The sequence below is a fragment of the Arachis stenosperma genome, chromosome 3, assembly GCF_014773155.1.
Source record: "Arachis stenosperma cultivar V10309 chromosome 3, arast.V10309.gnm1.PFL2, whole genome shotgun sequence".
Taxonomy (NCBI): domain Eukaryota; kingdom Viridiplantae; phylum Streptophyta; class Magnoliopsida; order Fabales; family Fabaceae; genus Arachis; species Arachis stenosperma.
This window is the reverse complement of record NC_080379.1, coordinates 165800079-165821900: the sequence shown is the minus strand read 5'-3', so window position 1 is coordinate 165821900 and position 21822 is coordinate 165800079. Positions and strand designations below refer to the sequence as shown.

The window sequence follows — 21822 nt, the reverse complement described above, 5'->3', positions numbered from 1 at the left end:
CACAGCTAGTGAAATTATTCAAGTTGGCTGTAAATAACCAACTTAAATTGATCGAGTGGTCAACTCACTCGTATACTTAAGTAAGTGTAAAAAAAAAAAACAAGTTGGCTACTGTAAGTAAAGTTAGTTACTTGCTTACATTTTTTTATTTAAAAAAATGCAAAATTTAACAAAAAATATTCAAAATCTAATATAAACTCCATCCAAAACTATTTAAAAAAATCTAAAAAATTATTAAAAAACACATTCAAAATAATCATAAATACCTTAAAAACATGTTCAACATGAAGAAGATTCAGAGGCTGATAATTTTCTTCAGAAGAAGAATAATTCACAAACACAGCGTAAAACACTAAAATTAGAAAGGCAAACAGTGCAGAATTATTCGATTAGTGGCAGATAATTTTTTCTGCAAAATTGACGAATAATAGCGCACAAAACATTACAGATATGATGACGATAGAAAGCCACAGTGCTGAAAAATTGATGATTAAAAGAAGAATACAAAGCGAAGGAAGAAAGCTGCATAATGAGTAAATAAACATTAAATCAGTTTGTTAATTTAAAATAAGGATTAAATAAAAAGTTGATTGAGTTATTATATTAATGAGTTATAGCTTAAATAGTATAGTTTTTTCATACTCATCTAAGAATTCGCAAGTTTGAGTCTCTTTATCTTTAGTAAAAAAAAAAAACAGAATATGAAGTTGGTTATCAATATCTTTTTTGTTTTTTGGAAAAATAATACTATCTTGTATATATAAAGAATTTGAGAGACAATTAAAATAAATTTAAAGTTGTTTAAAATTTTTTATTTTATATTTTTTAATTATTATTAAAATAATTAAATACTTTTAAATATAAAAAATATATAATTATAAATATTATATACATAAAATTATAAATATTAAATTAAATAATTTCATTTTAGAATATTATTTTTTAGCATTAACTATATATATATATATATAGTCACCAGAAAAAAAACTATATATTCGAATAAAAAATGATACAAAATGTTGGTATCCATAACATGACTTGAGCCACACAGATCTATCACATGACCCTTGACGCTACTTTATTTGAGCTAGGCTAGCTAATAGGGACCAATAAGAAAGTATAGGGATTAATAGATTTTGTGATTTTTAGCTATTAATTAGTCATTAATAATATTTTTAATAGTATAAAATTGTATCTAATAATATAAAATTATTCAATATTCTTTTGTGATAGTTAAGTGTTCCAAAGACAAGCAGTGGCAGAAAGCCATTGGAGTCTTGCAGATTAATCACAAAACTGATTACTTTTAGTTAGCTATGTTATTTAGTTGGCATTTAGGAAAAGGGACAAAACATTTTATTTCTCTTACTAGACAATTAGATAGATGCCTTTCCTATCTTCACCTTTTCTATAGTCTTTATTTATTATGTAATTTCGGTCTGCTCACAGAGGGAAACTCAATTTTAATGATGATTTTGTTGTATTAGCCTGAATATAAATGTTTGTAGATTTGCTACACTTCTTTGGCAATTAAAGCAAGTGTTTCAGGTGAATTTTCTTTTCAAATTTTTACTTTCAGTTAAAAAAAATCACATAATTAATCTTAAACCTTCCAAGTGTTTACCTAGATGTATTTATCCTGTGTTTAAACTGTGCTAGTTTGGAAAACTATATGGTTCTTCTTTTGTCAGCTATATATATTTTGATTTCTTGACCAAACGTATTTGTATATATATATATATATGTATGCCTATCCCATGATAGTTACCTTGGGACATAATTTGCCAGTTTCTCGTGCATTAGGGATTGACTTCTCAATCAACCACCAGGCCAGGCCACCATTCTCTGTTTTTAATAGGTACATAATTAATATTAATTTGTCACATTATATTATTTATATATCGCAACGACAATGATAATGGAGATCTTGTTTTGCCAATGTCCATTCTTATTAGCTGTGTGAATGCACAATGGGGCTTGGTCTGACTTTTGTGATCGAGTCTCAGCCTTATCTGAGTGCTGTTTTGATGCCACTTGGGCCTAAAGTGATGTGCTCCAAGGCCTGCACTCACTACCCAACTCTCTTTGATCATTTCCAGAGGGAGCTTCGGGAGGTTCTCCAGGACCTTCAGAATAAGTCCTTGCTCCAAGACTGGTGCCAACCGCAGTCTTGGAAGCAACTTAAAACTCTCGCCAATTCAGGTAGTTTTTACATTGTAGAGATTAACCTGTATACAACTTTCATTTGGTAACTAACTTTGTCAATTTGATAATAAAATATGTGCCATTATGGTTAGAGTCATACCTTGCCTTGAGATAAGGCCTGGACAGTTTTTGTAAGAGTTTGGACTTATTGCAAAGGTTTGTTCTTGTAATGCCTGCAAAGAGATATTAGTTGGCTTGTAAAAGTTGTTAACTTGGTTATCAAATTTCTATATTTGTGTTTCACTTGCTATTTCATGCCATGAATAATTTTTGCCCTCTTTTGCTGCAAAGTATTGCAACAGAAATGCAGAGTGAGTCTAAATGGAAGCAGATGGGAGAATTAGCTATGTCTAATGGAAGGGTACTTTTCTATGTTATTTGAAACTTAAATTGTATTTCTCCAACACCTAAGCTGAATTTCATTTCTAACTATCCATGTCAAAATATTCTGAAGTGAGTGCCTTGTTGTCTTGCAGTTAGATATGGCTGAGGATTGTTTGAATCATGTGATGAATTTGAGCGAGTTATTACCGTTGTATGCTTCTTTAGGAGAAGCTGAAGAAGCTAAAGGAATATCAAAGTTTGTTTTTTTGGCTAGTTGTAAAAAAATTAGGTAGCTTTGTGGAGAAATTATTTTTTTACTATAACAGTGAAGATTGTGGGGGTTATAAACATCTGCTGTTTTTTTTAAAAAAAAATGCATGCTGAATTGCGACGGTTCCTGACCGCCACAATTTTTTTTTAAAACCTGTTTTTCAAATAGCGGCGGTTTAAAACTGCCGCAAATAACTCATTCCATTTAGCGGTGATTATACCATCGGTTGCTGAAAACACTACAAGAAAAAAGAGCTATTTTAACATCTTTTTTTTGACAATCATAATTAAATATAAAAATTAATATATATATTTAACAAATATTACAAATGTCAAATTATCATATTTGTTTTGATACATAATTTGACCGTGAAGAATTATTCTTTATTTTTGACGGTCTTTATTTTCAGCTTACCACTATTCCTCTTCTTCTCTTATCAACGACCCTGTTTCTCTTTTTTCCTTCCGTCAAATTTGGGATCACCTGCTCCTCTTCTTTCCTTGGCTCCGGCTCTCAGTTTTGGATTCCACTACTCATTTTTCATATTCAAAATCTCAGTTTACTCTTCAATTTCAAGATTCATCTCATTCTTCAGCTCCAAAATCAACTTAGTCTTGTTAGGTATTTCTTTTTCCTCTCTCAAAATATTTTATTCTTTCATAAATCTGATTTAATTTTTGTTTTGATGCTTCAGATTTCAAAATTTTTTTATTCAAGCTTCTTATACTATACGTATTAAGGTAAGTTCAGATTCTCAGATCTATTCCCTAATTTATATTTTCTGATTTGGCTTCTTATTGAGCTGTTCTATGATTTGTACTTTTTATTTGTTCCTCATAGCTGATTTGTGAAAATTGATCTGTAATTTTGGTAAAGTTTTTGCTCTTTCTCATTTAATTTTTCTATTTTTTTATTCATAATAAAAAAATGAGAGAAAGATAACTGTGACTTGGTGATGCAATGCTATTGTTTGTTCTGTTTCAGAGTTGTATTCATTTTATGCTTTATCTAATTTGACTTCTAATCTTTCATTTTTATTCTTTCTAATTTTTGCACACCATGTATTTGTTCTTTTTCCTAAACCACAGGTTCATATCAAATAGGAGTATCTAACTTTATTTTGAGAGTTTGGATTTCTATATATATATGTATAGAGTTTGAATTTCTATAATATATTAGTTTGTATTAGTGATATTGCTTATTTGCATAGTTGCTTAATGTAGGTCAAACAATTTTATCAATGGCTTCCAAATTGCTATTAAAGAAACAAAGTCAACCAACTGAGGCAAGTATTTTTTTATTATTGCTTATTTATGTGAATTGTAATTGTTAAGGTCATTTATTGTCTTCTAGAATGCATTTTTCTTGTTTATTATTGTTTGGTAATGCTGAATATTCTATAATTTGCTATGTTTTCTATGTATGACTCTGTATTAAGTGACATATTCATGCTTACTTTGGAGGAGTCAATGTTAATTCTCACTTCTCTCTTTGCCTGTCAAGTAATTTTTTACGGCTGAATCCACATCTAACTATAATTATTCTGAAGTATACACTTTCGTCGCTCTCAATATTTAGGATTAGAATATCTTTCATGACTTGTTTAAGTAGTGTTCTATAACAAATAGGCTTCTACTTGTGCTTCTGCTATGCATTCTCTCTTTTCTGCTCTGCCTCTTTGCCTCTGCTATTTTTGTGATAAAATTTGTGATCAAAAACAAAAAGGTAATCAAGATATATATAAACACACACATCACTGTATGTAATAACAAACTTAGAAGTACCTTGGTGTGCGTTTGGCAAATACGACGCACTGTTACATTACAAAGGCATATCATTTTGTCCATGGGATATATCACTTCCTCAGTAGTATAAGTGTTAGCATGCTCAATTGTTCCCTTTAGCTTTGTTAAAAATTTATCAAATTTCTAATTAAGGTCACAGTCACAAGTAGCTAAATTCAGATAAAATTTGATACATCAAATTAAAGTACACTTTTACCAAATAATAAAAAATAATTTCCATTCACGAATAGGAAAGAATAAAAATTCTGATCTTTGTAACTCTCCTTGATTAGGAAATATACCTCTTGCACTAAAGCTGGATTGGTTTCGTATAGCTGCAGCAGATCCTTCATATACACTCCTTTTTATTAACAAACACACGTTACTCTTTTCAGTAATAACTAGATCATACATTAGTTACCAAATTTTAATGCTAACAATTTCTTATGTACATTTGGGATATTAATTACTTGTCTATTTATTTATGGTCATATATTTTGGTCCTTTAGAAAAAATAAAAAACAAAAGAAATTAAAGACAGTGACTATAATGTTGTTTAATTAAGCCTTAGAAATTAACCGACTATATCCCCCTAAAACCAGCAAAAACCAAGGACTAAATTCATGTTACATCCGACCACTCACCATTTGATCATTTTTTTTTCTGAATTAAGAGTTGTGGCTTAATTTCATTGAAATGTTTAGAAACTCATTAGTAATTTTTAATTTTGCCAAATTTTTTTCACCATTAAGCCGTTCACTTGTATAATAGAATAGCTTTTATTTTAATATTATTTAATCCTTCATTTAATTTATAGGAGAGATCTTGATCTATTAATTTTTCTCACTGTCAAATCAATCTCTCTTTCTTTTCCTGTTAACTAGTAATATTCTATTAGCATTTTCTTTTAAAAAAAATTAGATGACTAATATATTCTCTTTTTCTCTGTTAACTAACCCTTTACTTTCTCTTTATCTATTTTCTTTTTTATATTTTTGTTCATTATATGTGCTCCTTAATTTTTTGTTTTGTATATAGTGAGCAGTGGTTGCGTTATATGTTTGCTATGGACTATGTGTCATGCATTCTTTGGATTTTATTATAGTTACATTTGTGTTTTAACTTTTTTTTTTCTATTGAGGCTTGTGATTTCTGGTGCTTATTTTTAATATTTTTTTTAGGTATGTTAAGCTTGTCATATATTCAATGGACAAGGATTGGATGCAAATTAAGAATAGAGCCCTTTTACAATATAGGAGAGGTGTCAAGGAGTTCTTAGATTTTGTCTCTAGTCATACAAAGGATGATAAGATATATTGTCCGTGTTTTAAATGCAATAATTGCCTTAGAAAATCTCGTGAGCAAGTAGAATTTGATCTTCTAAGTTATGGGATAGTGAGAAATTATACAATTTGGTACCACCATGGAGAATCGCTACAAGATGAGTCACCCCGTTCAAGTTCATTTGATAATGAGGATGATTATATGGATAAAGATGACATGGAAAACATGTTAAGGGATCATTTTGGAGTTTGGGATATAGAAGAGGATATTGAAGAACCTAATGAAGAGCATATAGAAGAGGATATAGGAGAACCTTATGAAGAGCATGTAGAAGAACCTAATGAAGATGCAGCAAAGTTTTACAAACTTTTGGATGATTCTGAGAAAGAACTATATCCAGGATGTACGTACTTTTCAAAGCTCTCGTTTTTTATGAGATTATTCCATATTAAATGTCTTGGTGGATGGAGTAATAAATCATTTTCTATGTTACTTGAGTTATTGAATGATTCTTTTCCAAAATGGGTACAACTACCGGCGTCTTACTATGAAGTTAGGAAGATTATTCGAGATCTTGGCTTGGATTATGAGAAAATAGATGCTTGTATTAATGATTGTATGCTATTCTGGAAAGATCATGATAAGAAAGAAACTTGTGATCATTGTGGTGCTTCAAGGTGGAAGTTTGAGGAGAAAGATGGAAAGAGAAAAAATTCCTATAAAAGTTCTCCGTTACTTTCGAATAACTCCAAGGCTTAAAAGATTATATATGTCAACGAAGACAGCATTTGATATGAGATGACATGATGCAAAGCGAATTGATGATGGGTATTTACGTCATCCAGCTGACTCAGAAGCATGGAAATCATTTGATGAGTTACATAAGTCTTTTTTGATGAACCTAAAAATGTAAGGCTTGGATTAGCAAGTGATGGGTTTAACCCCTTTGGAAATATGAGTACAAAATACAGTGTTTGGCCTGTGGTACTTATACCATATAACTTGCCACCTTGGAAATGCATGAAGGATCCTTATCTAATGTTATCATTGCTTATACCGGGTTCAAAATCTCCAGAAAAGGCAATAGATACATATCTAAGGCCTTTAATTGAAGAATTAAAAGAATTATGGAATGTAGGAGTTGATACCTTTGATGCATATGAAAAAAAAAAAATTTATGTATAATTCATATAGCACTATACAAAAAAGAACATTAATATGATATTATGATATTGAGTATTAATTTTGATACTTGGTGTTAATTGTTGTTGATATACTTATCAAATGCTAAATAAAGAATGCTATTTGCACTAGTTTTGAATCATGATCAATGATCAAAATTACAAAGTTTTTGTTTGATTTTATACAATGATTATGTATGATAAAGTGAAAGCATATTCATGTCACAGTGGTAGAATTTTATTTTATCTATTATTATAGTCATTTTTATTTAAAAAATAAATAATAGGTGAAACCTTAACTTTTATAATAATGAATGTCAAAAAAAAATATGATTGAGTTTTTTTTTTATGGTAAAAAATTGTCAAAAAATATCCATGATATAGTATATTTCACGGTTAATAATTGTAAAAAATTATTGTTGAGAATTTTTTATGGTCAATAAGTGTCAAAATAAATAGTATTTTTGACGGTTAATAAGTATCACAAAAAATATATTCTCAAATTTTTTAACATTATTTTTGACGGCCAATAATTATCAAAATAAGATTAAGCTTTTTTCACAATTACTTATATGTTAAAAATACTATTTTTGACACAACTTTTATTAACATATTTTCATAGTTAAAATAGTGTCAAAAATTATTTTTTTGACGAATTTTAATTCTTTTTTGACACATATAACCCTCAAAAATAATCTATATTATTGTAGTGAAATCGCTGCTAAAACAATTGCCCGTGCCACTATCCAGGGCGGTTTACTTAACCGGCAGTCTTTGATTTTGCGGCGGTTTAAAACCGCCGCTAATAATAAAAAAACCGCCGCAATGTCTGTACTCTCTTGTAGTGTACCACTAGTAAAAGAACCATAAAAATCATTTGACACACAAATTATATAGATTATTAAAACATTAAAGTGGACATGATGATGAAAATTTGTATATTTACATAATTTTCTTTTTAGGTTAATTGGTGCAATAGATATGTGGCTTTGCTTTGTTATTATGTTTACGTTGATTTTTTTTTTACATTTGTGAGATTATTACTTTATTCTTCTTTTATACCTTTGGGACAAATTAAAAATTTAAAACTAACTACTATATAAAAATAATGAATATTATTATTTAAAAAATATTTTATTAAATTAATGATCTAATAATATTGTAATAATTAGCTAGTTATGAGTAAAATCGGAATAAAAATTTAATAATAAGAAGAGAGAAGCAAACATTAATAAATTGGCTAAAATTTTGACAAATGTTAATTTTATAGAATTAAGAGAATATGTAAACTTATTATTTAGTCCTTCCAATCATTTCTTATTATTTTGACAAATTATTTTTTTTAATCCATCATATATAAAACAAACCTAAGAATAATTAAATTTAAGATTTGTTAGTTTGAGTTTAAAGTATATATCATCTAAACTAATCTCAACACATATTATTATTATTATTATTATTATTATTATTATTATTATTATTATTATTATTATTATTATTATATACACATCTAATAAATAGACGACGTACATTGTTCTAATAATAAGTTGAGCACAATAACATTTATGGTGCAGCTTCAATTCACTTCCACATTTGATCTCTCGTCAAGGCAAATTAAAGGCTCATCTATATATAGTAAAATCTAGAAATGTAACTTAATGAACAACAATAATATTTATGTTAATCTGACAGGAGGCAAGTGCAGTATCTAAAGTTTAAACACACACTAATTAGTGTTAAGAGGTTATCACACTTATCAGTCATGTTTTCTGTCCTCTGTTAGGAACTACTATACTTAAGTTCACTCTTTTATTTCATCAATTATATTCATCTCATTTAATGCATTATGGATGAGAAGTAAAGTGTAAGAAAATACAAATCCTTTATAAAAATGAACTACATATGTTGTGGGTTCTACTTTTTAAAAATATTTAAATAAATAAAGTATAATGATAGTAGCAGGAGAGAGTATAATTTGTCATTTGGTAGTTTTTTTATTTTTTCAAATCGACTAGCTATCCTATTAGTTATGGATTGGTCTTTTTTATTATCAACAATGCATAAATGTCAGTCCCAACTCCCAACTAATTAACTATGCCTGTGACGATGAATGATTTAATTTAGAGAAAATGATAAATTAATCTCCGTCTTCTTGATTTTTGTGAATATTTAAATTTTTTAAAAATTTAAAAATATATTTAAATTTTTTATTTTTTTTAAAATTTAAATACATTAATTTTTGTGTCTAATTTATTATGTTTTAAAAATTCTCTTATATAAATATTTTTATCGACCAAATCAGTATAATAGAAGTTACGTTTAATTTTTTCGTTGAATTTAACAAACTCAAATAAATAATAAAAATCAATGTGTCTAGATTTTAAAAGGATAAAAAATTTAAATATATTTTTAAATTTTTTAAAAATTTAAATGTCTATAAACTAAAATATCAAAAATTTATTTATCATTTTCTTTTTAATTTATTTACAGGTCATTTTCGATCAATTATTCCACCCAATCCAATATGCAATTGGCTGACCCACTTCATATAGAAGGGCCAATCAAATTTAAATCAGGGCGAGGCGTGTTTAAAAAATGGATGAGTCGGTAAAATAGGTCTAAAAAATATTAGTTCCTCATGTTTTATGTTAGTGTCCTAAACTTAAACTAATTCATTTAACCTTTTCTAAATAGTAAAACTAATTAAAATTAATTAGAAAAAGATAAGTGAAATTTTAATTATTATTGAAATTCAAATAAAAATAATCAGATTATAATATATTTTTTTTAAATTCTCCATATTAATAGGGCATCTATCACAATATCTATTCTTAAATTGATGTTAAGAAATATAAAAAATAATAGTTTTAACTTAATTTTTAAGATTTAATTATTTTTTAATTAAATCTATATACTACTTTTAATTTTATAATTAAATCATTTTTAGTATAAAAATAGAGACCTATTATATATACAAGTCTTTTTGCCATACAAGTTAGCCTAAACTCAACAAAAAACAACCCTCAGTTTAGATTGCATGTAAACACGCGCTTCCCAAACTCTTGAATAGTGCAAAAACCATCATGACAAACAGTTCTTCTCCTTTAATCAAAATCGTAACACTCAAAATTCAAATAATTAAGGATAAAAATTTCTAAAAAATCTCTCAAAATCGTCGCAAAAAAGTGAAGGAAGTTTCAAAGTTGAATTCAAAAATAATTATGAGAAAATGAAATAAGAAGATGAAGATGAAGAAGAAGCAGTAGAAGATGAGAAAAGATGAGAAGGAGAAAGAATAAGAGTTTTGAATTATGCAGAATTTATCAGTACAAAAACATCGAAAATTCTTAAACAATACACATAAATATATTCGTTTTACATCAAAATTTGCTGCAAATATACAAAAATATTTTCTTTAATTGTGTATTTTTTTCTTCTTCTTTTTTTTCTTATTTCTTTCTTTTTTTGTTGAATAAATGTAAGTTCATCCTCTTTCAAGTAATTTTGCAGCATTATGTGTTTGTTTTCTTCTTCTTTGTTTAATTTTTTGTTTTTATTTTTGTTTAGAGAGTAAAATAAGAAGAAACTTGAGAAGGTAAAACAAAAAGAAATGATAAATAAGAAAAGAAGAAGAAGAAGATGGTGACGATGATGAAAAAAAGAAGAAGAAACAACACAAGATGAGAAGGAGGAAGATGAATAGTTTTGAATTTTGCAAAACTTATCAGTACGAAAATATCGAAAATTCTTAAACAATACACATAAATATATCTTCGTTTTACACCGAAATTTACTGCAAATACACAAAAAATATTTCCTTTGATGCTGCATTTTTTTCTTTATTTCTTTATTTCTTTCTTTCTTTTAGTTGAATGAATATAAGTTTATTCTCTTCCAAGTAATTTTGCAATATTATGTGTTTCTTTTTTTTCTTTGTTTGTTTGTTTTTTTATTCTTGTTAAGAGAGTAAAACAAGAAAAAACTTGAGAAGGAAAAACAAGAAGAAAAAAATGAATAAGAAAAAGAAGAAGAAGAAGATGATGATGATTATGGGAAAAAAGAAGAAGAAGCAGCAGAAGATATATACGAGGAGGAGGAAGAGGAAGAGTTTTGAATTATGCATAATATATCAGTACAAAAACACCGAAAATTCTTAAACAATACACATAAATATCTTAGTTTTACACCTTAATTTGTTGCAAATACACAAAAATATTTGCTTTAATAATGCTGCATTTTCTTCTTCTTTTTTCTTCTTATTTCTTTCTTTCTTTTAGTTGAATGAATGTAGGTTTAAATATCCTCTTTCAAATAATTTTGTAGCATTATGTGTTTCTTTTTCTTCTTTGTTTGATTTTTTTGTTTTTATTTTTGTTAAGAGGGTAAAATAAGAAGAAACTTGAGAAGGTAAAACAAGAAGAAAATGATAAATAAGAAAAAAAGAAGATGATGATGATGCTGATGATGAAAAAGAAGAAGAAGAAGAAGCAGCAGAAGATGATGAGGAGGGAGAAGAAAAGTTTTGAATTATGCAAAACTTATTAGTACACATACACCAAAAATTCTTAAATAATACACAAAAATATTTTTGTTTACATCGAAATTTGCTACAAATACACAAAAATATGTTATTTAATGCAGAATTCCTACATTACATTCACTTCAAACTATCAACCATGAACAACAAATTTCACAAACAAAAATAGCATTATTCACCTACAGAATCATAAACTACTAACGAAAACATTAACTAGAATCGAACCACACCTCAGCCACTTGATTGGATTTAAAATAATAATCCACTTCGCTTTGATTTAATTGACAATCTGAATTTGAATAATTTATTATTTTCAACAATGAGATAACTGTTCAAAACTGATTTCAAAGTTTGATTTAAAAAACGTAGAGAACGAAAGAAATCGCAAAAAATGAATAAATATAGCGTAGAGAACGAATGAAGAAAAACACAGAGAATGCAGAAACAGAAGGGAACGTAGATCGAAAACGTTGAGAAAATTTAAAAACAGAAACAAAATCCTTTCAAAAAAGGCAATTATATATTTGTGCGTTAATTGAAAAGTTGGTTAGATAGTGGCGCGTGAAGTGAATTAGGTTAAAGAGACATGTATGGACTTGTATCGAAAAATGACTTGGTAGGTGAAAAATATTTGTAAAAAATATTTGAGTTAACTGGATATTTTTTTCATAAATTGAAGGTATTCGTAATTAAAAACCTAATTAGATCTTTAACTACATGTATTTTAGAAAAATATTCCATTAATTTTAATATTTTTTACATGAAAATGACTTAATTACAAAATTAAAAGTAATGTAGAAGTCTAATTGAAAATAAAAAATATAGAGACCTAATTAAAAATTTGGTAAAACTAAAAAAACCAACAAAATAATTAAACTATTTTTAATTTACAAAAAATTTGAAATAAAATATTTAAAACACAAAAATAAAAAACAGAATTTCGTGATTTAAAAAAATAACTATATTTGTTTTAAAAGACAAGTTAAGTCAAACAGACTAGAACATAGGAGAGCAAAATAAAACAAAAATAGAAAAATAAAATAAGTATAAAAATTGGAAAACAAATCAAGTTGATCTAACAGCTTAGTTTGCCATACCCTATCAAAACATCCATTTTACTGCCTAAGACATTTGTCGATTGAGGAATACTTATTTATGATCACTAAACAGTCAAACACACTTTCACCCACACTTAATTTGAATAGAAAAAACGGATGGCTGATTAGGCCTTACATCGATCACATGTGAATCATTCTTTTATTTTATTTGGTTCTATTTTGTCAATTTTTAGTAAATTAATGATGGTTTGATTCTAATGGTTTGAGAGTGAAATTTATTCTTCTTTTGTAGGTATCAATTTTTTATAAATACATCAAAATATCTTTAATTAAACGAATATCGAGATGAAAGACAAATTAAAATTGTAAAATAATTAAAGAAATAAAAAGTAAAGTTTTCAAAAAGAAAAATATACTAAAATAAAAAAAAAAGTTGCGTTGAAATTTAAAGAAAGCAGTAAGGTGTCTTCGACTGGATCAAATAGCTTTGACATGGAACTTAAAGGTGCTGAAATGTAAATTGGAAATGAAAATTAAAAAATGCTTGAAAAATAAAGTTTACAAAAAATGTAAATGGAGAATAAAGACTTGTGGATGGAAATCTATAGAAAATTGACTCGTAACAGACTAAAAAGTCCCTGAGATGTGTGTGTGCGTGAGTAATTTCTGAAATAAAGTTCCAACCATTATTCCTTAAGACTTTCTAATATTTATAGCATACTTATGTAACTGACAATTAATTACACAGTGCAGTTTTGTATGCGCACTCCCTAATAACCGTTCTCACTTTTTGGCTAATCAACATTTACTCATTAATTCTTCACGTGGTAAAAATCTCAACTTCTCAACTTATGTAACCGTTCGATTCACTTACCCCGAATGTCCATTCAATTTCTTTTTCGAATATTCAATCGACTAGGTCCACTCGATTTAACAATGTGTCCAAAATTAAACTTGTGCCGAACAACTTTCAACCTATACCTATACATACACTTTTAAACATTCCAATCTAATTCGATTCTAATCGAAATTTTTTTCGACCAACAGTTTCATAATACTACGATCACTTTTAGTCACTTGTGATGAGTCTCCCTTTCATAGAGCCCTATACAAATAGGTATTATGCGCCATATGAGTAAGATGTAGAATACACTTTGAAGTTCGTAATATTTATCAAATAATTTTCCTAATATATAGAATTAGCTGAGGTACGATTATTGGATTCCTTTCCAGCGGCGCATTGCGATCGAAAAGCGCCAAGCATCGAGAAGTGGGTCCGGGGCTAAGCCTGCAAAGAACCACTGAACAGAGTGAGCCCAATAAGGAGTGCACCTTGGCCCATGCCCAATTTTACGAACGGCCGCTTTTGCATAAGCCTCTGGTGTTGGAATGAAAAGTGAATCTTTCTCTATGCATGCTACCTTTGATACCATCTTCGTTGCTACATACAGTGGTACCTTCATTCATCACCATCATTTATTTAATTTCTATTAAGAAGAGTAACTTTTGTCAAAGCATTCTAGAAAATTGTTATCATCATGATATGGAAAAACCAAAAATAAGCAGAGAAAATAGTTTATCAAAGAAAGAACATGAAGTGTGATGTAGGTACCTGACACTGGACGTGAATCCCATATTGTTTGTACTCGACGTGCAGAGATCTTGATAGCTGATCCACGTAACTGCATGTTTAGGTCGTGATTTCATATCATAATAAATATTTCAAAAATAGCATTTATTTTAAAGATGCATGCATGGTGAGAAAAATTTTCAAAAAAAAAAAATCAAAATAAATATTTTCAAAAATCATAATTTATAACAATAAATTATAATTAAATTCACTGGCTTGTCATCCCAATATATATGTCCAAGTTCATTGTCACTTCTTTATGGTCAAGTTGTTAATTGATTTAGTACAGAGAGTTGTAATAAAATAATAATTATTTTTGTTGAAAATTAGGACCTAGTATTATGAAAATAGATCAAATAAAGAAAGATTATGATGAGAAATTAAGCATACGTAAATTTATGAGAAAAATATTTTTATTAATAATAAATAAAGAACAAAATTAAAATTAGAGATGAGAAATAATAATAGAGGATAAGTGTTGTGATATATTTACTAATATCACAAGAACATAAATAAATTTTTTTATTATAGATAAGAGTTAATTAAAATTTGTTGTCAGATATAATAGAATGCTAATTTTATGAATTCTCTCTTTGAATTTGATGAATATGCAAAATAAAGAATAATGACACACAAATTAGAGGAGAATAAAAAATAGAGATGATATCTCAAGTTTTAGAAAAAAAATTTTTTTGAGAGAAATAGATTGAAGTTTTTTTTTTATAATCTCAAATCATTTTAAAGGGAGAGTATATTGTCCAATGACTACAAGGAATAGTCTAGGGGTCAGTAAATTTATTAAATTTTGGCTAGTATGTAACCAGCAAAACAAAAATGAGTAATTCATACCATTAGACGAAATTTCATACAATTAAAAATATCATTGATGGTTACTTAATGGCTATAAATCACAAAAGTTACTGGTCCCTAGCACTCCTCTGAATACAATATCATATTAGCCAACTTCTTTTTATCCAAAAACTTGTTATTAAATAGAGTAGTTGAGAGAAGGTATTTTTTGGTGTTCCTATTATTTTAAGTCTTTTTAACTAAAAATGAGTACAAAAATAAAAGTTAATCTCCACAAGTTAAAATAACAATTCTACTCCAGGTGTTTAAAATAAAGAGGTGTCTAGACAAAAAGATGCATATGATATATAACATTAATGAAATGACATCTAGTTTAGTTCATTTCCAACTAAATGACACTCTCTACATTTTAAATTCAACTAGTCCGCTCTCACTAATTTAATTCCCAAAAAAAAATTCAGTTCCTTCAAATATTCTTTTTGAATTTTATCCTTTTAATTAGTTCAACACTATAAAAAAATTTACTCTTTTTTAGCTATATTTTAGGCCATCTTAACATTATTCATACATAATAAAATTATATTTTTAATATACAATCAATTAACGTAGAGTATAATAAAATAAAAATAATAAAAATGAATACTTTTTAGATTTAAAATTTAACATGTAAAGTTTAGTATTCATCCATACCATTTCTCAATAAAAGTTTCACTTAAAATAAGACTCAAATTAAAAGTGAGTTTGAAAATAAAATGTCACCTTATAACATTTATCTTTGGGTGAATTTCCATAGAGATAGAGTAATTGTTTTCTGACTTTACATGTTAAACAATATTTGAATTATTAAATTTTACCAGTTTAAAATATAAGACCATACCTATGTCGCAAATAATTTTTTATTAATAATTTATGTATTATTTTGTTTTGAAGTATAAAAAATTATTCGAAAAATATTAAAAGACTAACACCTTTAGTAAAAAAAATTAACTAAAAATTCGTTCATGTAAAATAATTATTATATAAAATTAAAAAGGTAAAACAATTATCGTATAAACTAAAATAGTTTAACATATATTAATATATTAAATATTAGATAATTATTGATATAAAAATATTTTTGTATTTAAATAATAATTAATTAAAAAATAAGTAGAGAGAAAAGCTTACGCCTTTGAAGCAGCATAGATGGAATAGAGAGGATGCGAAGGAATGACGACGGAAGCACCAGATCCAATGTTAACAATTGCACCCCTTCTCCGCTCCATCATTCCGGGCACCACCGCTCTCGTCACCCTCGTGGTTCCTTCCACATTCACCTTTAAGATCTTCCTCCACACCTTCTCTTCCACTTGGTCAAAGAACATAGCCCCAGGGTACGTGATCCCCACGTTGTTGATCAGTATCCCGAGGTCCAATTCGCGTGTGGCCGCCGCTATTTGCCGGAGACCCTCCGCTATGTCGCCGGAGAAGTCCATCTGGATGGCCTTGACGAGGATGTGAGGGTGGTGTGCTTGGAGTTCAGTTGCGACGGTTTGGAGCCTCTTGGAGGATCTGCTGACGAGGATGATGTTGAGTCCTCGGTGTGCTAAGCGGTGAGCCATGGCTTTTCCGATTCCGTCGGTGGCTCCGGTGACCATGGCCCAGGAACCGTAGGTTCTGATTAGGTCTATTTCGGATCTGAGAAAGGTGGCGAAGATCCATTTGGAAAGGGAGATTAAGTGCTTCAGCGTCACCAACAAGCCGATTAGGAAGCATGAGGTTGAAATTATATTAACACCTGCAAACTCACTGCTGCATGCTATGTGTTCTTCCATCTTTCTCTCTCTCTCTCTTCAGTCTTCACTACTACTTACTGTTTCATATGAATTCGGTGGCCGTTAATATTTCTGACATGCTTAACTAATATTTCTTCCATCTCACCAAAATTCCTTCGTTTATTTTATGCTCACCGGCCGACAGCACAGCACCATATTAGTTAGTTATGAAACTCCAACTAAACAAGTTTTATATATGGAAAAATCTAGAGACCAACTTTTTTAACAATTTGGTAACAATTAAAAGAAAAGTGAGTAATCTCTTATTATTAACAATTCTGTTACGTTACCAACATTATTTCTGCCAACATCTGCCAACTCTTATTTATAATTATATTTAATGGAAGTGTCTTTGTGGATGTGTCTGATAAAAATGTCTTTTTTTATAGCTGTGTTTTAATAGAAGTGTCTTTATAAATATATTTTTGGATGTGTCTCTTTATATATGTGTTTAAAATATAATAACTAATCATTGTTGGCAATAAGTTGGCAGATAATATGTTGGTACCCTATACTTTTCTTATTATTAAATGTGATCTCATATCATTTAAAATATTATTAATTGTTAATTGATAATTACAAAATACAAAATTTGCTGGCCCATAGCACTTCTCTTTATATATTTATGGGAAAACATTGAAATATATAAAGGTGAAAATTTACCAACTTCACGTGAAGTTGATATGTGAGAGCCGTTAGATAAAAATTTAGTCAAATAAGTCAAATCATCTAACGACTAGGTATCAACTTCACGTGAAATCGTTGTACTTGAGTTTTCATTATATTTATTAATTATTATAATAATTAATAAATATTAAATAATTTTTTTTGTTTTTCTAACATGCATTACCGATACGTTAAATGCTACGTTAATTATGGTTAGAGTAATTCTAAAATTTTGAAAATACTTAAAAAATAATAAAAAATGATTCTTACGGTATTTATTACTTAATCTTTAATTTTTATTTAATTTATTTTTATAATAAAGTTTAAATATTTAAAAATTATTTATTTTTATATTTTTAAGTAAAAATGAATTTTTGGCAGAGCATCTTACCATCATAAAAATTAACATGATATTTTTTTTTACTATTTCGCAATCATCGTAATACTGTTTGACGAGGTGAGGGATCGGAATCTATGTTCACCTACCAGAATGAGATATCCATGAATGATAGAAAAATTTATAAATGTTACTGAAAGGATGAGACTTAGAAGGATGGGATAGAAGTTGTTTCTTGTTTTGCGTTTTGGCAACAAGATTCATGTTAGCTTAATGGCACCGCTTTCCACCACGACGACATATGTCCATGATTGCTTGGTGTCATGCATCTCTTAAGCTACGCAGATCCATCACATGACACTAGACACTACTTTTGTGCTACTTGGGGACCAGAGCTAGGTCCTTGGGGGAAAAAACAAAATATAAAAATAGGTAGAGGATGGAACTAAACCCTAAACACCAAATCAGAACCAACAATCACGAAGGATTCGCATTATTATTTAGGAAAAGTATAGGTGAACAATAAAAATATTAAACAATGTAAACAATAGATATATCGGATGTTCATTTTACTATTGTACGGATGGCTATTTTAATATTAAAATTTAGAGGATTAATTTAAAAGTATAGTGTGTTTTTATTTGATTAGTGGTTGTTCATATTGTTCAACAAAGTCATTGTCCCCTAACATTCTCCATTTATTTATACAACATTTAATAAACAATATATAATGACAAAAATCTCTGTGTTCGATATAGTATCATCACTTAAATTTTATTACTGTTGATCGACACAATATTCAGTGCGCTTTGAATGCTTGACCTAACAACTTACTTCCATAGGAAACTTTTCTGGCATCAAACCGAAAGCTATATTAATGAATCGTAGGTTATAGATATATAGGAAGACGTGCATTGTTCTACTAAGTTGGGCACAATAACATATATATTGTAGCCTCATTTCACTTTCACACGATGATCGATCTCTCCTCAAGGCAAAGACTCAAACCTAGTAAAAACATGAATGTAACTTAATGAACAACAATAATGTTTCAAAGATTTTCTGAAATTAGGTTGTATTTAGATTTAGACGCGAGATTTAGACTCTTTCCTGTAACAATAATGTCCGATTTATATTAGAGCCAATGTGTCGTCTGTTCGAGTTTTTCGTGGGAAGGTGGAGGTGTACCTACATGGAACTTTGATGTTTAAGTTAGTAAAAATTTAAAATATGTTTTTAGTAAATTAGGCTCTGAATATACATGAGTATGTGAGTGTATTTATAGTAGAAATTAAAATATAAATCACTTTTTAGAGTAGTTCTACATTAAATGGTAGATGGCCGTTTTCCTTTTTTAGGAAAGTTGTTTAAATCTCCATTCTAGATGGGTAAAAAATATTTTAGGAGTTAGTTATTTATTCAAATAAGTAAGATTGAACTGCCGCCATCGTACCCGACCTCTACAAGATCAGGTAGGAATAGATGAGACCACCTTCATTGAATGGATTTTTATTTCTTTTGGACTTGACTTTATTTTGGGCCTGGGTATGAATATTACCTTTGTTTGAGCTCGGACTTTTATAATGTCGAGCTCGAATATTTATAGATTTAGCTTTCTACGTCGGGTATACCGCCTTCGATAGGTCAGATACTCAACGTATGTTTGAAAATTTTCGAAAAATTGCATCCCTTTATAGTACGGCACACGTTATTTTTGCGGTTACTTTGGGAACTGTGCCCGTCATTAATGAGGGCATGTGATATACTCTTTTACCCCTTGTGTCTTATAAATAGCTAATTTTTTTCTTTTTTTTTCTTTTTTTTGTTTGCTTTCTCTTCTAAAACGTTTGCCTATTTTATTTCTTTCAAAAATTTCTTCAATTTTATTTCCACATTCGTTTTTTAATTCAAGATTTTCTTCATCTTGAGGAGAAAGGATTTTGTCTGTACTTCTGGGGTGAAACATTCGTATCTTTGCTGTTTGAGCACTCAGTTCTGATTCACGTTCCTTTAAAATTAGTGTTTCTTATCTTGTTAAATTTCTGTTTCTATTTTCTTGTACTATGAGTGGTGTTGTTGCTTTATTTTTTTGAGAAGTTCTGAAAAAATTTTGTTTCTTTTCTTTATTGAATATGAACTTTTGATTGTTACCGTTAGTCTTGAGTCTGAGATTTTTATGCAGTATTGCCCCCAAATGGTGTCACCTTAATTATTGAAGATGGCGCCATTTCTGTTTTTGGTAATATGAATGTAGTTGTTATGTGTATGAAATTCTATAAGTGTTTGTTGGTGTTTGTTGACGATGACTCGACTTCTTATGATTGTTGTAGTTGTTTTAATATACCTGACTTGTTGTGACGATTTTTTGTGTTTGTTGTGTTGTAGGTATAGCCTTTATGTTTCGTTCAATAATACACAACATATCTTCTAAAATTTTGTCCGACCTGACTTAGGTAGATACGTACTTATTTCTGTCTCTATTATTGATAAAGAGTATGCCGAGACTTTTCGAATTTTCGTAAACATCATAGGCTATGCTTTAAGTCAAGAGAAAGAGAGAAACTATAAAATTGTAGTGGTTGATCCTAAAGAGAGAGTTTGTTTTTCTCGATTAGATAAGTCAAAACGTCACTTTATCTACGTATATGATTGTTTTTTCACGAAGCTGGGAGTTAGCATTTTTTTTCTGATTTTGAGTCTGAAGTCCTCAAGTTTTGTAATGTCGCCTCTTCCCAACTTCATTCCAACTCTTTGAATTTCTTGAAAATTTATCAACTTTTGTGCCATGCACTTGATGTCCTTCTCTATGTTAAAATTTTATCATATCTTTTTATTCTTACGAAATTTTTTAACTCCAAAAAATAAGGTTGGATCTTTTTTTAAACTATTCAAGTAAGAAAGATCTTTGTCATATTTGATGATTTCTTTCATTACTTCAAAAATGACTTTTTTGAACTCCACTTTGTTGAGGATTTCTAGCCTTTCTTCCTTGATGAGAAGGATGAGCCCTTTTTTTCTGTATACTTGGAGGAGGTCCTTGTAGTTGTTAGGTATAAATTGGACGACTTGGATGAAGTTGAGAAGAGTGTAGTTGTTCTTTTTTAGGAGTACTAGGGCTGAGCTCCTCATTTGGACACCAAAATTTTTTTGAAAAATTCTATCCAAATTCAATCCGGGCTAGGTAGTCTTTTTTTTTTTTGTAAATATGTCTTCATCAAATTGCCTTAGTGTAACTCGACTTTGATGTCGTGCAGAAAAAATGACTCCTAAGTCGGCTGCTATGAAAATACTTCGGACGGCCAGAAATAATATTGTTGCATAAAGCATACAACTGAAGGTGGCTGGTGAATCTGTTGATCTCTCCTTCCCATGTAAGTCGGACTCGGGAGCATCTGCCTCGGTAAAAATAATAGCTGATCCGACTTTTGAGAATAAGGAGTATGACCACAATCTAATCAATCATGTATCAAATAATTTGTTATTATTATTATATTAAAATGTTAATATAATAACGTTCTTGATTAAATTTAGAGATTTATCATTGTGATAGTGATCATAATATTGAGAGATAAATCTTTTATAATTTAATCTAAATTGTTCTTCATCATAGGATTATTAAAAAGGACATTAATAATTCGAAAAGATCAATATATATAATGGTCTTCATTGGATGAAGATTAATAGATCTCATTTATTAAATTATATATATAGATGGTGCATATAGAGATATGGTCATTGAACTGACTCACATTGAGAATTCTTAATGGTTATAATTACCGCATATTTGTCAATAGGATATTCTCAAGATGAATATAGTAATAGAGTTTACTTTGACCTGTGACTATCATAGTAATTAACAATGTATTTATTATACTTTGATTCCGGACACCTAATACCCTAGGGTGCTAGTTGAATGGATAT

At 28.7% G+C, this 21822-nt stretch overlaps 1 protein-coding gene and 1 long non-coding RNA gene across 2 annotated transcripts; one reads left to right on the top strand and one right to left on the bottom strand.

The window, feature by feature from the left end:
- Positions 1-2079: 2079 nt before the first annotated feature.
- LOC130967355 (uncharacterized) lies at positions 2080-2726 on the top strand. Its single transcript, XR_009081323.1, has 3 exons — positions 2080-2202; positions 2497-2566; positions 2682-2726. It is a non-coding gene; the product is annotated as an uncharacterized LOC130967355 (long non-coding RNA).
- An 11132-nt stretch (positions 2727-13858) lies between these two features.
- On the bottom strand, positions 13859-21558 carry LOC130967225 (very-long-chain 3-oxoacyl-CoA reductase-like protein At1g24470; the record flags this gene model as incomplete). The annotated part of the gene is made up of 4 exons (XM_057892039.1): positions 13859-14101; positions 14257-14326; positions 16252-16829; positions 21535-21558. Coding segments are annotated over 4 exons (915 nt in total), but the record flags the coding sequence as incomplete, so codon positions are not given.
- Between the last annotated feature and the right edge of the window lie 264 nt (positions 21559-21822).